Below are 18826 nucleotides of genomic sequence, written 5' to 3'. Positions count from 1 at the left end.
AAATCCCAAACTAAACCTGGACTAGACCAGGACTAAACAAAGACTAGACCAGGACCAAACCAAATCCACATCAGGACTCAAATGGGTTTTATGTGTGTCTTTGTTTAATCCTAGTTTTAGTCCGATTTTTGTCCATAATAATAGTAATACATTGAAGTAGCCCTGGAATAGACCTGCTGTCCTGGGTTAGTCCTGGTTCAGTCCTGCTTTAGACTGGGATTAACAATGGTTTAGCCTTGTCTAGTTTTCCGTTCTGTCCAGGTATAATACACATTTCCTCCTGGTTTTGTCTTTTTGCCCTGTATTTATTTTGTACAGTCCAGCGCTAGTTAATCTGTAAAATACTCGTGAAAGATCTGGCGTGGTAGTTTTCCCATCAAGGCCGTGGATATGTTTGCGTGGCGTACCGCGGGATGCAAACAGCTCGGTCTGTTGGCAGCGGCTGAGAGATTTGCTGACGTCCGCAACGACAGGATGTGTGTAAGAAGCCACGCTGCTTCCTGCTTGTTTTTTTTTAAATGTATATATATATATCTATCCATGGTGCTAATGTAAAAAACTGCCTGTTATGACCCTTTGCTTTGAGTCTTCTTTGAGGGTTAGAACATGGACTTTAGATTTCATCCATTTGTTACACGTTTACTGTATATTTGATCATAAAATACAGTGTAATCCCTGTTTATTCATAGTTTATTCTTCTTTTATTCATGGTTTAGAGATGGTTGTGTGGTCCTGTTTTAGTCCTGGTCCTCATTTAGTCCTAGTCAAAAGTCTTGCATTATAGATTTTGGTACAGTTCTGGTTTAGTCTCATTTTAGTTCTTTGCGTCGTCCTGCTTTATACCTAGTCTTGATTTGTTGCTTGCTTTGTCTTTGTTGAATCGTGATATAGTCATGGGTTAGTTTTAGTTTAGTCCTTGATGTTGTCCGGACCTATTTTTGGTCTTGATTTGTCACCTTTTAGTCTTGGTTTAGTCTTGCATTGCGTGGTACTGTATTAGTCTTGTTTTTTTGTCCTTTGCTGTCATCTTTTTGTCCTGATTTAGACTTGATTTACATCTGGTTAGTAATAATCCTGGTTTCGTCTTAATCTCGTCCTTGGTGTGGCCTTGGTGTTCGATGCTTTTTAGTCTTTGATTAGATTTCGGTGTAGTCTCAATTGGGTAGTCATGATTTATTCCTGGTTTAGCCTTTTACCCACCTGGACTAACTCTCTAGATCTCGAGCGAGGGTTTATTTCCACCTGGATGGACAGCACAACAGACATATACGAAATTATAGCAAACACATATCATAATTTAGCATTTGTTTCCATCGTAAACTGCAATGTCTATCTGAAATGGCTTTGTGAAAGAAAAAGTTCACTCGACTTTCTGTTCAAAACTGACTCTTTATTGGGGCATTTCCTCGTAGCGAGCAGCAGATTTTCATTTACGTGCTGGGTTAACTGTTGAAAAATGGCTACAAGGCCGTTTTGAATCCTCCATTTATGACCAAGAATGTGAATTTACAGGATTGCAACACGATTAAAGCTCATTAAACTGTTTTCTTTCACATAATAAGTCAAATTTGAAAGTGGCAGGTTCTTCTTGGTAACACCCGAGTGCGTACGGGGAATAAACCGCTTTGGAAAGTACCTTTGAGAGGAGCAGTGATGACAATTGACCGACTGACATGTTGTTTCCTGGTTGCAACAATAAGAATCACAAATGGCTGGGTAATCACATGAGTGGAATGCTCCTGGAAGCTCAGTCTGCAGCGGTTTGCCTGCCAGCTCCTGTGATTAGGGCAAGTGGTCTAAACGAAGACATTTTTACAGCTGCACAACATATTTATCATTTATTATACCACTCAATCTCAGCTACAGCAGATGCTTTATTATATTTATGATATATACAGCAGCGCTTGTCCTGGCAGCGCATCAAAGCTTCCAAACAATCACCAGTTAGTTCATATGATAATTCATGCTATATACGGCAACACGGAGAATATTGCAATTGTTCTTTTGAGAATACAACATTGGAATATGTAGCATTAAAATATATAAAAAGGCAGCAAAAAGAGTTGATTAAAAATAAAAAGAACATGGTGATCTTCTACTTTTTGGTAAGTCTTACACTCTTGTTATTTTACATGCAAAAGCAACTTTTTTTTGCATTCTTTTGACCAAATGCGCTTCTTCTGTGAGGAATGTTGCTCCTCTGGTAACTGATGACTGCTAGACAGATGTTAGTGTTTTTAAAGCTTGATTATTGACTGATTCTGTCTGGTTTTATTGTTGTGGATCATTTATTTGACCAGCTGATAATACAATATGTGATACCGTGGTAGAATGATGTCGCTGCTTCATTGAATAAAGACTCTCCGGAAGTTTGATATTCTTCATTTTATCCCATTGTTAACTTTCTGAATGTGTGTTTTTTGTTTTTTAATAATTCTTTATTTATTTCAATTGAGTGTTATTTACGTTAAAATAAATGACCATCACAATCGAAAAGGAGCAGAGAGAAGATTTTTTTTAAATAAATATCTGCCCCTTTCTTGAAATTTCATACAACAAAAAAACACAAGATGGTTCTGAACACATTTTTTTTGGAAAACGTTTTTTTACATTTTACATTTACTGAAATTGAGATTGTAGTGCAGCACGATCCATTTGAATGCTGTAACCGCCGTAAAGTTGTCTTCTTTCTTTCCTAGATTTGCCTTGTTGCTGCAATAAAACGATGCATTCAAGCAAAGGAGATTGACATATTGTGACAGCTGACGATATTATTCAAAGACTTGTGACAATACAGTGCCACGATACAGTATGTCAGGTATTGTTAAAACCCTAATTCTGATCAATTCAACTCTTTAAAATGAAGTTCTCGAGAAGGTTCAGCCTGGAAACTCAGGAAACCGCTCAGACAACTCCATTTCAACTCAGTCAAGATTACTCTGTTAATACATAAATGTCATTATTCATGTTACAAAATAATCATAAGATCTAAAACATTATAATCATGAGACCCGTAGGAAGCAACAATGAGTCATTTTAGCTCAATCTATTTTCCCCACAAACTATATTTAAAGTACTTTTTAACTGGCTGTTTATGTGACAATATCAGGACCTTTTGTTGTTCAGTCGATAAATCAGTCGAGGGCGTCGTGTTTGACCAAAATGTTTGTTAGTTGTTAATTATTTGAGGGATTTTAATGGATTGATGCTGACAAGAGCAGAAAGGATAAGACATGTGAGTTAGTTTGCGTATTGGATGTAAAAAAGTCAGCTTAATCTGCCTTTTAATGATAAATACAGTGTTTACTAGTAATTTAATGTGTAAATATGTGTAATTTAGTAATCCTCTGTGATTTTGCCGTCTTGTCAGTGCACTTTGCGTACAAATACATAATGAAATCAAAGATATTTTTTGCTTTGAGAACTTTTGCCAGTGCTTTCTAATCCAGCATGTCTTTAGAATGTATTCAGCCGACGACAGCCTTATGTGTACTTCTTTATTTAGAAAGTTTGATTTCATACAGCTTCACACGCATACTGTCATCATTCGAGCCTCTCCAGATTGAAAGTAATTCTTCAAAAAAGCATTAAAGATTTAGTATAGGGGCCAAAACATCTGGGCTGAAACAGAGGAGTGCATTATCCCACACTGAGGCCGGTCACACTCTCTATACCGGGCTCTGCGGCTGTAAAAACAAGCTGGCATCGGCTTGCGTGGTGTCAAATGTCATATAGTCTATACATGTGCAGACTCATGCGAGGGGGCGGGGCTAGCGATGCACTCACGTCAATGCACTCACGTCAGCGCTGCGCCTGTCACGAAGGAACCTTGCAAAACAGGGAGAGACTTAGAGGAAATGTCAACACGCCAGCTCAGGTGTGAGGCCGCGGAGCAGGTTTGGCTCAGGGCAGTCATCCCAAGAAATGCCTTACTATGTTTCTGCTAGTGTTGCCAGGAGACTAAAATGTCAAACGCAATTTTAACACTAAGGTAACGGCTCATTACGCTATACTTAATCAATGCTAGTGTCTTAAATCATCTTTGTGGTAAGGTAAAATGTCTACAATGTCTAATGTCTACAACTGCGGCGAAGAGTGCAAGAACTCCATCTGCCGAGTGGCGTGAAGACATTGGAATTGAGTTAGAAACAATAGTTGCTAACTTTAAATGTGATCAATTCTGCACTTCAGATCATCGTTTTATAGTTTGCTCATTGTAAAACTGCAATATTTATCCACAATGTCATTTACGTTTATTTTTATTGTTGAAAAGTGGCGATGTGAGTTTTTAGAACGCTACATTTGGAGTCTTTTTCCCCACAAAATAGTTGCAACTAAGTACAGGGATGTGGGCGGGGATAGGGGGTAGGTGAAAACAGGACTTGTCTGATCGCCTCTGTTGCAGGACATTACAGCATTACAGCGATACATGCAGGAATCAAAATACACCTTTGAGTAAACTAATCTATCAGTATATTTTTCAGTGTATTTTTAAGAATATGGCAACATTAGAGTAATTTTAAAGATTGTTAGGTTATAATTAGTGTATGGAGATTGTGGAGGAAGGGTTTTTACGACCAGGTCCACCTCGCTGGTGCTTCACAGCTGAAGAGACAGAAGTTATTTTGAACCTTTACTGCAGAAAGTCACAGTGAAGTATTTTCATTAGTTAAAATAAAACTTCTAGATTCATGTTATTTTAATGTGAATTCTTTTCTCATTATATTTCTGGATGATTAACTAAAAATGAGCTTGAATTATAAATGAAAAATGTTGCTAGTCACATGAATAAAACACATGGATATCAAACTATGGAATGATAAAAATTAAAATGCACTAAAACAAGTTGACTCTAATATTTAGTGTTAAATTAAAAGCTGATTTACTTCAACATAAAATCATTAAATGGCCTTTTCTTAGACTAATGTTAGGCTTCCTGCTAAATTGGCCCAGATAACCAAAAGTACTGTTTTTTATTCATTTTAATCAAATAACAAATATGCTACAAAGACCTATCATTATTGTTCTAAGCCTTATGAAAGTTGTGTTGGCTCATCACACTCAACCTTTTGAAAGATTCACTTCATTTTCATGTGCGGCCTTCATTTATAAAAAGGGATAATTACCATTCGAAAAAAAACATCCTTCCTTTTACTCTTTGTCGTGCAGATTTTTCAAAACCAATTCATTTTTACCCAATACAAATACTATTCCAGCGCGTCTGTTATTAGCAATATGTGTTTCAAAGACGGTATCAAAAAGAAAATGAAAAAAACTGTCATGTCAGCATTAAATTCTTTCCGTGTCCCACTAAAATCAAGATTCTGCCTGAGTTGTTGCCTTCGTGCTCGTCACATCCTCTCCACGCGTCGTATCGGCTGTAAGAGTGTAAGTAAGCGGATCAGTGAAGCGTCGCTAACTGGCTCTCCGGTACAGCGGGCGACACTCCCCTTTAGCCGCTCACGCAGGGTCGGGACATCCCACTGACTCACACCTCCCCGGCTCACAAGGGAAGGCGAGAGGGAGGGACAGAGCAGGGGAGGGCGGAGGGGGGCGCAGCAGCAGCCACGGCGAGCAACATACACACACCACACACACACACACTCAGACATATACGCTCAACGCAGGCAGGCGAGTCCGCTCCTCCGCTCCTCCAAAACAGGGATCAAATCATTGCTCCACATGACGCCGGTGGGTAACAACGCGCTCGGTCATGCTGCCTCTGTAACCGGCCAGGAGGAGGAAACGAGGAGGGACGGAGAGGTGCCCCAGACGCTTCCCTGAAACCCGGCGCGGCGTCACCATGCGGCTTTGGGACAGCAATTTCCAAGCCTTTGCCGGAAGAATCCCACGGAAGAAAAAAACCCATCCCAGACAGTTGCCGGTGTCTCCGGACCGTCGCCTCCGCTCCTGAGAAGAGGCGAAGTTGCGTCACCGCTCGTCTGCCTTGAGTTTTTTTCTTTTTTTTTTTTTCTTTTTTTTTTGGGGAGTTGCGCTTTTGACAGCTTAATGGATATTCCTGCACTTTCTCGACCCGAAGTAGTTTGCGCGTTCGCGGCGATGCCCGGATGAAGTTGGAGGCCGGCGAGAGGACTGATGTTGACGATTTTGCGCGGGCGACGAGACCGGGATGCGATATGGGACCGCTGGTATTTTTAGGTAGATAACACAGACACAATTGGGATTTGTGACATGAAGCCTGGATACTGCCCCAGTGCGCACAGGAATTCCAACATGATGCAGTTGAGCCAGTATCCGCTCAGAAGGCACTCGTGGATATGGTGAGTACTTATACTGTTGCAAAGCTCCAGTCTCCATGCAAAAACACTGCAGGGAATTTGAATATGTACTTTTCATTCACCTTAATCACTTAGTAAAACTTATGTTGATGTTGTAGCAAGCTTTTCCCCAGGCAAAACGTTTCGTAAATAAGTCGCACTTGCCATGTACTTCCATGATATCGACGCTCTTGACAAATTTGCCTAAAAGAAAGCAGAGTAAATATGTCTTGACGAACAAGCGGAGCTGTCATCGCTGGTCCCGCTTAAGTGGTTTTCGTAGCGTCCATGTGCTTTCAATTATTAGCCAATTAGGTGATGTTTTGGAGGCCAACATAGCTGGAAAACAATTCACTTATATCCACTTATAATGATTGAATCTCTGGATGATATTCTGAGTCAGTGTTAAAGTCGCCGTACCCAAGTTTTAGCTTTTTGAATTTAGTCAATTTAGTTTTTGGTTTTTTTAGACCCTGATTTTCCAGCCAAGGGGTACTTAGAATGACTTCAAGTTGCAAAGGATGTTAAAGTTGAATAGCGTTTGAATATTTTTGAGGATTTGGGACATATAATTGAAATACAGTAAACAGATGTATTTGCCTTGTAGTAGGGGGTAGTTAGAGTGTGAAAAAAGGCTTATACTAGAGAAAACAAAAATTATATAAAGTATTGTCAAAGCAAAGCCGTGTCATAATTAGACAGATTTGATTGATCGATTGTATAGTTACGTTTCGGGATGAGGCCGGATGGAGCGCGTGTTAGAGTTTGACGTCCGAGCTGCAAAAAAAGCTGTTTCGAAGTTGTGCCTGCGTCTGAAAGTTTAGTGAGTTTAGTTTTAAGTCGTTCTGTGATATTGTGGAATAAGGCCACATTCTACAAATCGATTTCATGTGTGCAACTCATTTGATACACATTTTAACCAGGTCGTCCCAGGCATTTCTCACTCCCCTTTAGTGATTTTCCGATGTTTCAATGGGAACGCTGGCTCCATCTGAGAGTCTGACATCATCTAAAAACATCTGATCGATTTTTCCTTGCACTGTACATTTAAATTCTTGACACGGAATGATGTATCGTGTGCTTTTTTTATTTTTTTTTCATCTTTTCGATATATATTTTCTGCAAATCGCTCAACTTTGAAACTTCTTTTGACAGTTCACACACATTTTCTTACACACATTTCCTTGAACAAAATCACGAGAGAGCACAGAAGCACAGCAATCCAACACTAAAAAAACATATTTAGTTGTTTTTAGTGTTTTTTAATGGACAATAATTAGTTTTATTCATATGACACATTATTCCAAACATGTCCCACCTCAAGTTTAGAAGATTGCATTCCATTCTTAGCCTTCATCATTCCTCCTAGTGCTTATTCTGTTCTGGCTTCACAAGTATATTCAAATGCACAGAGAGTAGAGCCAGCAACTGTAAACTTTGTCCCACTGTCTGCACGGCTTAGCGACTTGAGCAGCGTGCGGTCCTGTTTATTCTGAATACAATGCGCTGAGGCCTGGATCATGAGTGGGCGTGTGCTGTTCTTCGGGTTAAAGCTCCCTTAAGTCCTGTCTCTCAATGCGCCTTTCCCCGCTCCGCGCACATGTATTTAAGGACATTTATTGTCCAATGGGCCAGACGTTTCCTGCCATTTCTCCCACACGAAATGCACAAGCTCCTAACTTAGACTGAGGGTGTTCTAGACCGAGTTTTCTGAGTCATAGTATTATGAGAGGAGCAGCACCGTGGTGAAGTATTTGCACATTAACCCAAAGGTTGGCTGGGACCGATAGGGGACCAACTATACTCTAGAAACCGGCTCATTTATGCTCCATTTCCATACGTGGACAGCTCTGTGTTCCGATTTTAGTTACCGTTGATGCTTTTTTACTTCAAGCCGTTTCTAATATTAAGGGCTGGTAGATATTTATCAAAAAGCGCTCAAAGTTTGTTAAAAAATTTAACAAAAAAAGCAGAAAAACAAACAGCGGAAGCAAATGTGCGCAAGAAAAACAAACATGGAGGCTTCTACTGCCGTTTGCAGAAAATACATAGCATTGAGAGAAGATTCTACACAAAGTTCTACATCAGCTGCTGTAAAGTATTTGCCCATTAACCCAAAGGTTGTCTGTTCCATCCCCACTTTAGACAGAACCACTGGCAACACACACCACAAGCCCAGTGTCTACGACCCACTTTGGGTTGGAAAGGCTTTGTTTCAGTATTTATGCTAATTTGTATTCTGGAATTTTGGATAATGCAATGTTTTAGAATGAGAAAAAAACAACAACCACAACTTGATGTCCAATCCTTATGTTTTGGAGGATTTGAAATGAGAAATCTCCCTGTTAAATATTACTGACCTGTTTGCCTCCAGAGAGTGTGTTTCACGGGGCCCTCATAAAGCTAAAGAAAGGCCCTGTGTGCAGCAAACACCTGGAAAAATGCTTCTTGGTGACGAGCATGCGCCGCTTGTTGTTGTGGCAGGCCGTGATTAGTCATTCTAAGGCCTCGGGATCTTCTGGGAACAGTTGTCTCCGCTCCTGTTTGAGCTGGGAGGGACCCGGAGGATTGGCTGAGCTCATCGCAGCAAATACAGACAATGCACCCGTGACGAGGAAGAGTTTTCCACTGGTTCGAGTCGCTCTTCTGCTCTGTCTTCTGACGTTTTTCACAATAATTAGAGTGAAACAGGTGAAAACATGCTGTGTTTTGTTGTTAACGTACATGTCCAAACTTTCTGATCAATTACTAACCCAATCTCTTTTTACTATATTTACTATATAAATTACACCAATATTACAAATAGTACAAATTATACAATCTTGTCAAAAGTACCCAAAGATGCGTTCCAATACAACATAATAGTTGTCGAACATTTTAAAGTCTTACTTGATTTACTATCATAGAAAGTGGAAATGTGCTGCAGTATTTGACAATAGGGGACCAACTATAGAAACTGGCTCATTTATGCCACATTTGCATCCATGCGTTGAAGACTGAAGAAAGAACTGAATAAAGATCACAGAAAAACAAACATGGAGGCACCCATGGCAGTTTTCAGACAAATGAAGTGGGAGAAGCATTTATTTGTTTTGCAGCTTGTTCTTGTCACTTTAACTTAAGAAGTTGAGCTTGAATGAATGAATGAAGCCTTCATTGTGCCGAGGGGAATTTGTCTTGCACACGTGAGCACGTAAAATCACTACATAACACATAAAGGCCACAAAAGAACACAGATAAGTGACAATAAAGTACAATCCATGTGTCAGGGCACAGTACTAGGATTACAGTTTATTGCGCAGCTGAATACTGCGTGGGACAAAGGATGTAATGCCTCTTGTGGTCTTTATTCGAGGCACAAACCTTTGTCCAGATGACGTGAGACAGTTTTCACTCAGAGATGGTGTGTCTGCCACAGTCTTCTGAGCAAGAGTCAAAGTCTATTCATCAGCCAAAAAGGAGATGCTGTCCATTTGTTACCCTGACATTATATATACTGTTTTAATAAGTACTTATGTGAGTAAAGTAGGTGTAATCCCTCTTTTGTCCAGGAGTGTTCTATGTGAGTAAACTACCAAAGACGTTTCAAAATTGTTATTTCTAAATTAAAGATTTAATCTGCAGCGTCTCGCCTGAATAAAAGAAACAATTTGGGTCACATCCGAGTTGAAAATCGACGCGGTAAATGCTGTCAACACTTCATGTTCTTGAATTCCATTTCTTTGTAGAAAATTGTAGTTTTAATTAATTTAAAATCGTAGTTTTAGTCATTTAATTAATTTGTGGTGACACTGCCTTTGCTCTTTATGTGGCTCTTTCCCACCAGGCATCAGGCATTTGTTCTTGTTTTTGTGAATTTTGCTTGTCGTGTTGTCTAGTTTGATCTTGCTTTGCCAAGACAATCCTCCATCACAGCAAACAAAAAGTTAAAATACTTTCATTAAACCTTTTGTGAAACAGTCTCATTATCGTGCTGTCAACATTAAAAGTCCGCCATTTCCTTTAAAGATACAAACGTTGCTGGGTTTGCATTCCACCACAAACAGCCATCGATAACCTACACTATGACCATCTTAATAATCCACATTTACCACATGTAATCCTGTTGAAATGCTCTGCTTGTGGACAGCCAGTGCTGCTTGGATGAATACTCTTGGAGTTGTCATGGCCGTCCGTTCTGCCTGTCCGCCCTCAGCATCAGTGTGTGGCGATGGGACAAGGCCTGTCGGAGTGCATTTAAACCCAATGCTCTCTCTGCATCCAGGCTAGCGCTGCGTGCGGGACATCCAGGGCACTCTGTATTATTCATGGGGCTGTGAGCAGTCGTCCCCTACTTTTATTTCTGAGCCTGTGATCTTAGTGGAGGCTATTCTTGTCTCTCTCGGACATCCTTATGTTTGTTTTACGTATATTTGATGAAAACGTGCCTCAAGTTATTCATTTACGCTTTAAAACTGTGTAATACTGTGTTAGTTTAGTTGTTCTATGACGTAACGCTGACTTTAAATTGTTAATCCAAAGAAGAACAACGGTTTGACTTAAACATAGACAAAAGGTGTGATGCTATATTTAGTCTATGCAGTGGTATTGGTGGAGTACCAGACGCTTAAAGTATCCAAAAAATAAAGCGGCACACCACCACAAGCAGTTTGTGAGTCTGAAAATCCTTCTTCCACTCTACAATATGCAATCTTCTTCTTTGTGCGACTGGGCAATTATCACATTCCAAAGCCTGTAGTTAAATAGATAATAGTTGTGGTCTTTTTTACTGAAGAATCTTGTTGTGCCTGTTGTGTAGACGTACCAACACGGCCTAAAATTGACAGGATTCTTCTATTAGTCAGTTCATATTTCAGTTTCTCTCTAATAATGCTCCTGGACGTGTTTACAATGTGCACTCTGAACAGAATCCCACTTTCTAAACAGATAACGCAAACCTAATCATCAATAATGCAATCCGAACCATCACAGCTAGATATTTGTTCATAAACTGCCGGCTCTACTTCGTGCCCTACTTTGTCCTCCTCCTTTATAGACATATAGCCTCAATTTACACGTGTAGCATTCTGTTCCACCATGAGAGTGCAATTATAATCATGTAGAGGCATTGATTTTTGTTTTTGGTGACATTTTGAGTGGCCGTCAATATGAGTCGGCCCTGTCTCTTGCTCGAGCCTGTTCATTACACCGTCCAGTATGGATCTGTCCCTATATAATAGTATCAATGGCCACACGAGTGCTCTATGCATGTTCCAGCCGCATGGGGAAAATTATCGATATTTGCTAGCTCCCAACAGGCTAAAGATCCATACCGCTAACCTCCCATCACATTCAAAGCTGGTCTTTGTCGTACATCGCTTGGTTTTCTTTTACCAACGGGGAATTGATGGAGTTGGCAAATGGCGGCGAAGAATAATTGGGCCAAACTTCATTAAACACTCGCGAGAGAAGGAAATGAAAAGGGTGTGGGGGTAATCCTTTTATACGACGCGCATCCAGTGCCTCGGAGTCTGCGGAGAAAGGCGGGAGGCAGGGCTATTTTTAGATCCAGAAAATGCGTCTAGCTGCCTCTTTCCCTCGGCTCCGTTGTGAGCGTTGGGGGTTGTGGAGAGACAGCGAATATTCCAGTTCATTCATCTTTGACTACTTCGCTTTTATGTCACGACAAGATCCCAGTTCCTGTGGCAGTGCGAATGCAAGTGTGAGTTAAGGAATAGAGACTTGGAAGGCACAAAGGGGCAGTGGAGATGTGCACACGAACACACACACTGACACACACACGGACACATATACAAACACACACACACACGCGCACACACACACACACATGCACACACACACATGCACGCACACACACACACACACACACACGCACACTCACTCCGGAGTATAAGTCGCATGATAGAGAAGAAAAAACATATATAAGTCGCACTGGAGTATAAGTCACATTTTTGGGGGAAATTTATTTGATGAAATCCAAGACAAAGAACAGACATTTTATCTTGAAATGCAGTTTAAAATAATAACAGATGAGAGAACATGGTGAATAGGTGTACGTACGCTAACGCTAACACCTTCAGCTACATGAGGCACAGACAGAACTGTGGTAAGTGTCTGGTATGTTAACGTAACATATTAACAGTTATTCAGATAACTATAGCATAAAGAACATGCTAACAAGTTTACCAAAGCATCAGTTTTACCCCAAATCACTAAATCCACTGAATTCTTCTTCCTCTGTGTCACTTCTAAACAACTCCACAAACTCCAGAGGAAGAGGAAGTGCAGATTCTTCTTCTTTGTACAGTATAAGAGAACAAAATGCCCTGTATCTCAAGTTTACTGACACACAGTTCATTCAATTTACATTTCCAGGTGGGACAAATGCCCTGTGAACATCTTTGCCCTTCAAATGCTCTCAATTCATTCAAATGTCATATTTCAAGCCTCATATTTATCATATTGTTTTGCTACTGCAGTTCTTTGTATACCATTATTTGTTAGTTCCCGTTTGAAATACCACAATATTTTAAACAAGGAAAAACAAGCGGTAAAACAAACATATTAATAGCATCCGTGTTCCAGCTCTTGCACCACCGACGGTTCAGCTTCAAAGACAGACTTGTGTGTTCTTCCTCCTTCGTCTTACCTTGAGCGACCGCATTTCTCCTTAGTAACCGCACTGGACAGCTCGTCTCCTGCTCCTCCTCGCGCACATCGCCATTGATTGTAACTCAGCCTTTGTCCGTCTCTAACTTTAGATTACATCCTCGCCCAGCAAGTTTCCGTATACATCGATATTTTTTTTTAATTTTTTCTGCCGTAGACATTGAAGAAACGCAGGCAGCCGTGAGGAGACATAACCATTTGTCAGAGCAAAGCCATTATTCCGTCCCATCCATCTCTCCAGCCCACACCGGGGGTCCGCTAATGTGCTCAGCCTGATTACAGCCCACCGCGCTCTGACGTCGTTTTCTACTTGTCTCTTCGCCCAAAGTGTTATTTTCCCTCTTGTCAATGCATTTCAGTCATTTCAGGCCAACGCAGTGGTATTTAGAGCTCTTCTACGTGTCATTGGATTCAAGTTTGAAACAACTGTTGTAAATCCCAATGGACAAATACGGACAATTATTTACGAATTTTCCCAAAGTCCATATTTGAATTTTGGCTGTTCGGTGGCTCTGATTGGATAACAACGACCCAATCTTGGCAGCTCGTTTGGTTCTATTGATGAGAAATGTTCTTGCAAATGTCCCAAATGCAAAAAGTCAGAAGTCTGATCACATTTTGATGGCACAACATTCCTATTATCTATTCATATAATTAGATGCATATTGATGACACACCATATGCAACTGTCCTTCGATCGACTGGCCCGAGGGGATCGGTGTGAACGCACAATTATCTAGAGTTTTGTATGTGGTAATGCAAGCTTCGAGTTGGTTGGAGCGGTTAAAGGAAACCAGACCTGATAATAGATAATAGCATGCACTTGATAATAGTAGAGAAGAAAGGGAACGTCGTTAGCTCCGGGCAGTAATCACCGGCTCACCATTGACTTAAGACAGGAGCTTTCAGAATGTAAGAACATCCGAGCGTGTTCTATGGTACGATAACATGACCAAAAACACAGCGGAGTTGCGTATTTTGTAATGCGTAACGAAAACAAGGGGTTTCTCAGCTATGAAAATAACCTACTTCAGTGTGAGAGATTTAGGGAGAAATGGAGCAAATCAAAGCAAAACAAGTACAAGTATGTCATAAATTAGGTATACATGGTTTTAAAGACTTGGGACTATTCGGTTCTGGTTATTTTCTGTATTTGTGACATGATATGCCTATATTATGATCAAAGATTATCTATTTTATTATCTAAAATTGCTGCTTATACTACAGAAACAGTCAAATAAATGAGTAGAATCTGAATTATTTTCATTCATCCACAAGGGGATTTTTTAAATGTTTTTTACAGTCCAAGAATATATTTGTAAAAATTGAATTATCAGTATCACCATAAAATAAAATACAATAAATCTGTTTTTATCAACTAAACCCCCGTTATGGCAAGTTCATTTACATTTTAACTTATAAAAATATAGTTCCTTGACAACATATTTACCCGTTACAAGCTGAATGTTGCACAATGACTTCCCGGTTCAGCAGTTTGATGGCGACACATGGTTGATCTGCTGTGTGTCTCTGTGCAGCAGCGTGGCACTAACTGGCACTAACACTCTTGCTGACCAGCACACTGCGGCGCGGCTGGGACGGAATGTCAATTCAATCCCATTTATTTTTGTAACGCCCAAAATCACAACAGCAGTTGCCTCGAGGGGCGACGGTGAAAAACAGATTTAACAATGTTCGGACAAACTTGTGGTGCAAAGTCACAGTCCGGCTCACAGTAAGAATGACACAGTACGTTTAATGCCGTACTGCGGAATATTCAGTGTAAAGCAATCCACCGTGAAACCTTAGTGCATCTTGAAATTCACAATGTACGCTTATATTTCTTGTATTTTTATCCCTTTTTCTTGAAAACAGACGGCATCTCAGGTCAGTGCAATGATATGGAACCACTCGACACCAGTATATTTCAATGTGCGATATATAATCCATCTGTACTTCATAGCCTTTCGCAGGGTCACTCTGGGACTATAAAGCTTGTCCCAGAAGAAATGGAGGATTTATCGCATTATTTTCCAAGGCGGACACATAAAGATAATGAATGTCTCCCCGCTCACACCTATGGGCGATTTAACATGTGGTAATTACAGAGGAGAATGGCCCTAAAGTCGCACGCAGAGACTTAAGCGGCACACTGTTTGACTAAATGAATTTAAATAACAAATATACTTGCTAGGCATAATTTGAAAGTAGTACTCCCTTAATTGCATCATCTGTCATCTGAAACCCTGGAATTGATATTGATATAGTTCATTTAATTTTACATTTACTTTACATTCCAGCTATTTTCTCATATTTTGTTTGTTTGGTTGTAAAAATATCTCTAAAATCTTTGCAATGGCAGTTTTTGATATAAAATGTTAGACAATGTACATATAATCTACGCAATGGCAATGTAAAAATAATATTAATTCCAGGTTTTTTTCCAAATGTCCTTTGTCCGGTTTTAAAAAACAACTTTCCACGATTTACTGAATTGTCCGTTTCATTTAAGGCATGACTAACAGCTTTGCTCTGCCGTTGCCTGGGCCCACACCCGGTGAAAATGTAAAATTATCACATCATTATCTCCACAGCTTTTAGGATTGTGCCTGTTTTTGTGACTCACGCAGAAGAACTGGCAGTCTGAACAGCATTTGCACCCAATCTGCGATGTTCTTTTACCCAACAATCCTGTTCGCCATCCAGTTTCCTTCACACGTTGTCGCCGCAACACTCGTTTGGAAGCACCAAGCCTGAATTGTGCGATACATGTACAGATGAAGTGGATTAGCCGTAGGTTAATTTATATTTATTATGCTTACGCTGCGCCTGATTTTTTTTTTCACCGTCTTCCAAATGTGAAAAGCAGATGCAGTTCATTTCAGTTCAACGTATTCATCACTTTTGCATTCCATCCTTAATACTCATGAGTTTACAAGTGGGCTAACGACTGCTAACGATGACAAGCATGCTAACAACAACTAGCATGCTAACAACAACTAGCATTCTAACAACTTTCATGCTAACAACAACTAGCATGCTAGCAACTAGCATTCTAACAACAACATTCATGCTTACAACAACTAGCATGCTAACAACAACTTTCATGCTAACAAAAACTAGCATGCTAACAACAACTAGCGTGCTAACAACAACTTTCATGCTAACAACAACTAGCGTGCTAACAACAACTAGCATGCTAACAACAACCAGCATGCTAACAGCGCACTTCCTGGTTCGCAAAAACAATAAAACGTGTTTATGTGCAACTGTACATTTGAATTTATTAATTAAATACATTGGGTACAGCTCATTTAAATACTTCATAATGGGACTTTTCTTCTACACTTTTTGTAAAGACTTTGGGTGAGAAAAGGACATAAATCTCACATACATGACGCCCTTTTGCATCCTCAAGAAAGTAGGACATGATTTAGACTTAAATACTGCCTCAATACAGTTTGTTTGTACTTTTTTGCTTTTTATATCGTAACATTTTTCTCATACATTATTTTCAGTAATTAAACAAAGCATCAGATCAATGCAAACTTATTACTAAAGTCTAATTTGTGCTACGTTAAAATACAAAAATACTCTGGAACGAGAGTCTTTCGAGCTCTTGTCTAATTTTGCGTGACTATGTTTAGTTTCAAAAGACAAAAACATTCTCTTGGTCCAGGATTGTTTCTTTATTTTTCTAATAAATTGAGGATTTTTTTGACCCATAGGCTTTATTGGACGGGACAGTGCAGTGTAAAGATGAGACTGGGCAGCAAACTATTGCAGAATAATAATCATAATACACCTCGCCACTCATTTTAAACAGTGGGTTTCCCTTTTGTGCATTTGTTATAAAATATTATAATAAATACAGGGTTGAATCTTTTTAATAGAGAGAGTTACAATGAATCTTCTCTGGCAGAATTCAGACTTTGGAGTTATAACGTTTGACCTGTTTTATGTTAAATGGTGCGGGAACAATGTTTAAATGTCCGTCTTTGTGTTCATCAAATTAACGCTGAAAGACATGTTTATGTGGTTTCATAAGCCATCAAATCAAAAACATTATAATTTACCGCAACACATTGAGTGATCGCTTTCTGGACGGGCTATTGGCTCAGCTCTGTGTGTGTGAGTGACATTACATCCTACATTCATAAAAAAGCCGACAAAAACGACACACAGGGACACACTATACGCCACGTAGACTCGCCATTCATTTGAAAAACGTCTTTCTAGTTTCAATTTGGCTCCTCGTCTGTCCCCGGCTGCTGTTGGTGCCGCAGCTGTGAGAGAGCTGTTCAATCAGGTGTCACGTCATGACGATGGGCAGATCAATAAGGAGACGAGAGGAGGAGGAAGAGGAGGAGGAGGAAGAGGAGGAGGAGGAGGAGGAGGAGGAGGAGGAGGGCAGGCGGGGAAAGACTCTGCTGCTTCGTAATACCGCCGTAAATCAAGATGGAAGGCTAGACAGCGATGGCGATGGGGCTTTGTGACGTGACTGTAAATTGGAGGGATTGATTGGGTTGAAATTAGCGCCGTGAGCGACTGACATGCACGATGGCCTCCGCTAATACTGACAAATTGACGATTGGTTTGGCGCTTAATGTCATCAGTGAAAAGCAGTGAGATTATGACTGAAAAGAATATCAGTGCTATGTTGTTTCACAATGCGGACTGTAGAGGGCAGTGATGGGCGATTCCAGGGATTATTGTTTTGATGCGATACCAAGTAATAAAAGTATCGCAATATCAATCTAACACTAACATGATACCAATGAGTTTTGCTGATTATAAATCCTTTTACTTTGACTTTGCTCCATTTAAACTGATCTAAAAAGTTCTAATGATATTCTAGCATAATAATCAATATTTTTTGATATCTCAGTCAGTATCAATACATAAATACATCACTTCACTATAGGGTGGGTGGCACACACATAGGTGCACTTGAAAAATTGCATGGCCAATGAAATAAACATATATCGGGATGCACCCTCTGAGTTTGCTTTATTTAATGCTATATTAGATTTTATTTTTTTTTAAGTTGTGATTTGACTATTTTCTGTTGATATTGCACACACACGCATACATTTTTTTTCTATGTAATGAACTATTCTTGAACACCCTCCGAGGCAAATTCGTTTGTGATTCATGGCATTACAAACACATATTTAATTGAATTGAATTAACAGATCATTTCTGTAGGTTTTGCTATGTTGAAACTGTTAAAACAATAAAACTGGTTCGCCACACGGGAGCTCGTCAAAACTGTATTTGTATTTACATTTCCAAACACAAAAGTTTCACACACAAACCCTGCATGAAACAGTGTGCAGTCAGGCGTTGTGTCGTTGTGTGTGTCTTTGGGGCGGTGCGTGCAGTGCGTCACGGCCTGCAGATCCGTGCTTTGCTCACAGATGTTATCAGCGACCGGTTTCCTGAAGAAACAAAGACTTTCAGTGGGAGCCTCATTAAATAGCCATACACTGACTTATCAAAGTGTCCTGGTGCTAAAAACAATAGAGTCTGTAGAGCAGGGACTCGGGGGGACAAACCTTGGACGGACCACGTTTACGTCACTGGAGCTCGTCTGTTCGGCCGTGTTGATGCAGAAGGGTCGGCTCAGGCAGTCTGGGATATTGAGGTTTAAAGTTCAGAGTGCTCATAAAGCACTTGGGCGCAGGTAATGCCAATTTAATAAACACCCCTAACCTTACAAACCCTGATATAATGTGCAGAAGGTATTTTGGAGCAAGACTGAATAACCTATGGAAGATTAAATTGTACATCCATCCATCCATCCATTTTCTACCGCTTGTTCCCTTTCGGGGTCGCGGGTGACTGGAGCCTATCCCAGTGACTTCGGGCCTTAGGCG

General features: G+C 40.1%; 1 protein-coding gene across 3 annotated transcripts in view; it reads left to right on the top strand.

Annotated features, from left to right (window-relative positions):
• The window catches only part of pde4d (phosphodiesterase 4D, cAMP-specific), a 323831-nt gene that overhangs the window by 179340 nt on the left and 125665 nt on the right, over positions 1-18826 (top strand). The window contains exon 1 of one of the 3 annotated variants that reach the window (XM_072432616.1): positions 6077-6281. The exons of the other annotated variants lie outside the window; for them this stretch is intronic. Within the exon in view, the coding sequence (XP_072288717.1) occupies positions 6193-6281 (89 nt within the window). The 5' untranslated portion in view covers positions 6077-6192. Of the gene's footprint in view, positions 1-6076; positions 6282-18826 lie in introns of those variants that run through there. 3 annotated transcript variants of the gene reach the window in all.

Source organism: Eucyclogobius newberryi, unplaced genomic scaffold (genome assembly GCF_026437365.1).
Source record: "Eucyclogobius newberryi isolate DKJ021-1_F unplaced genomic scaffold, fEucNew1.0.hap1 SCAF_6, whole genome shotgun sequence".
NCBI classification, from domain to species: Eukaryota; Metazoa; Chordata; class Actinopteri; order Gobiiformes; family Gobiidae; genus Eucyclogobius; species Eucyclogobius newberryi.
This window is presented reverse-complemented; position numbering and strand designations above follow the sequence as displayed.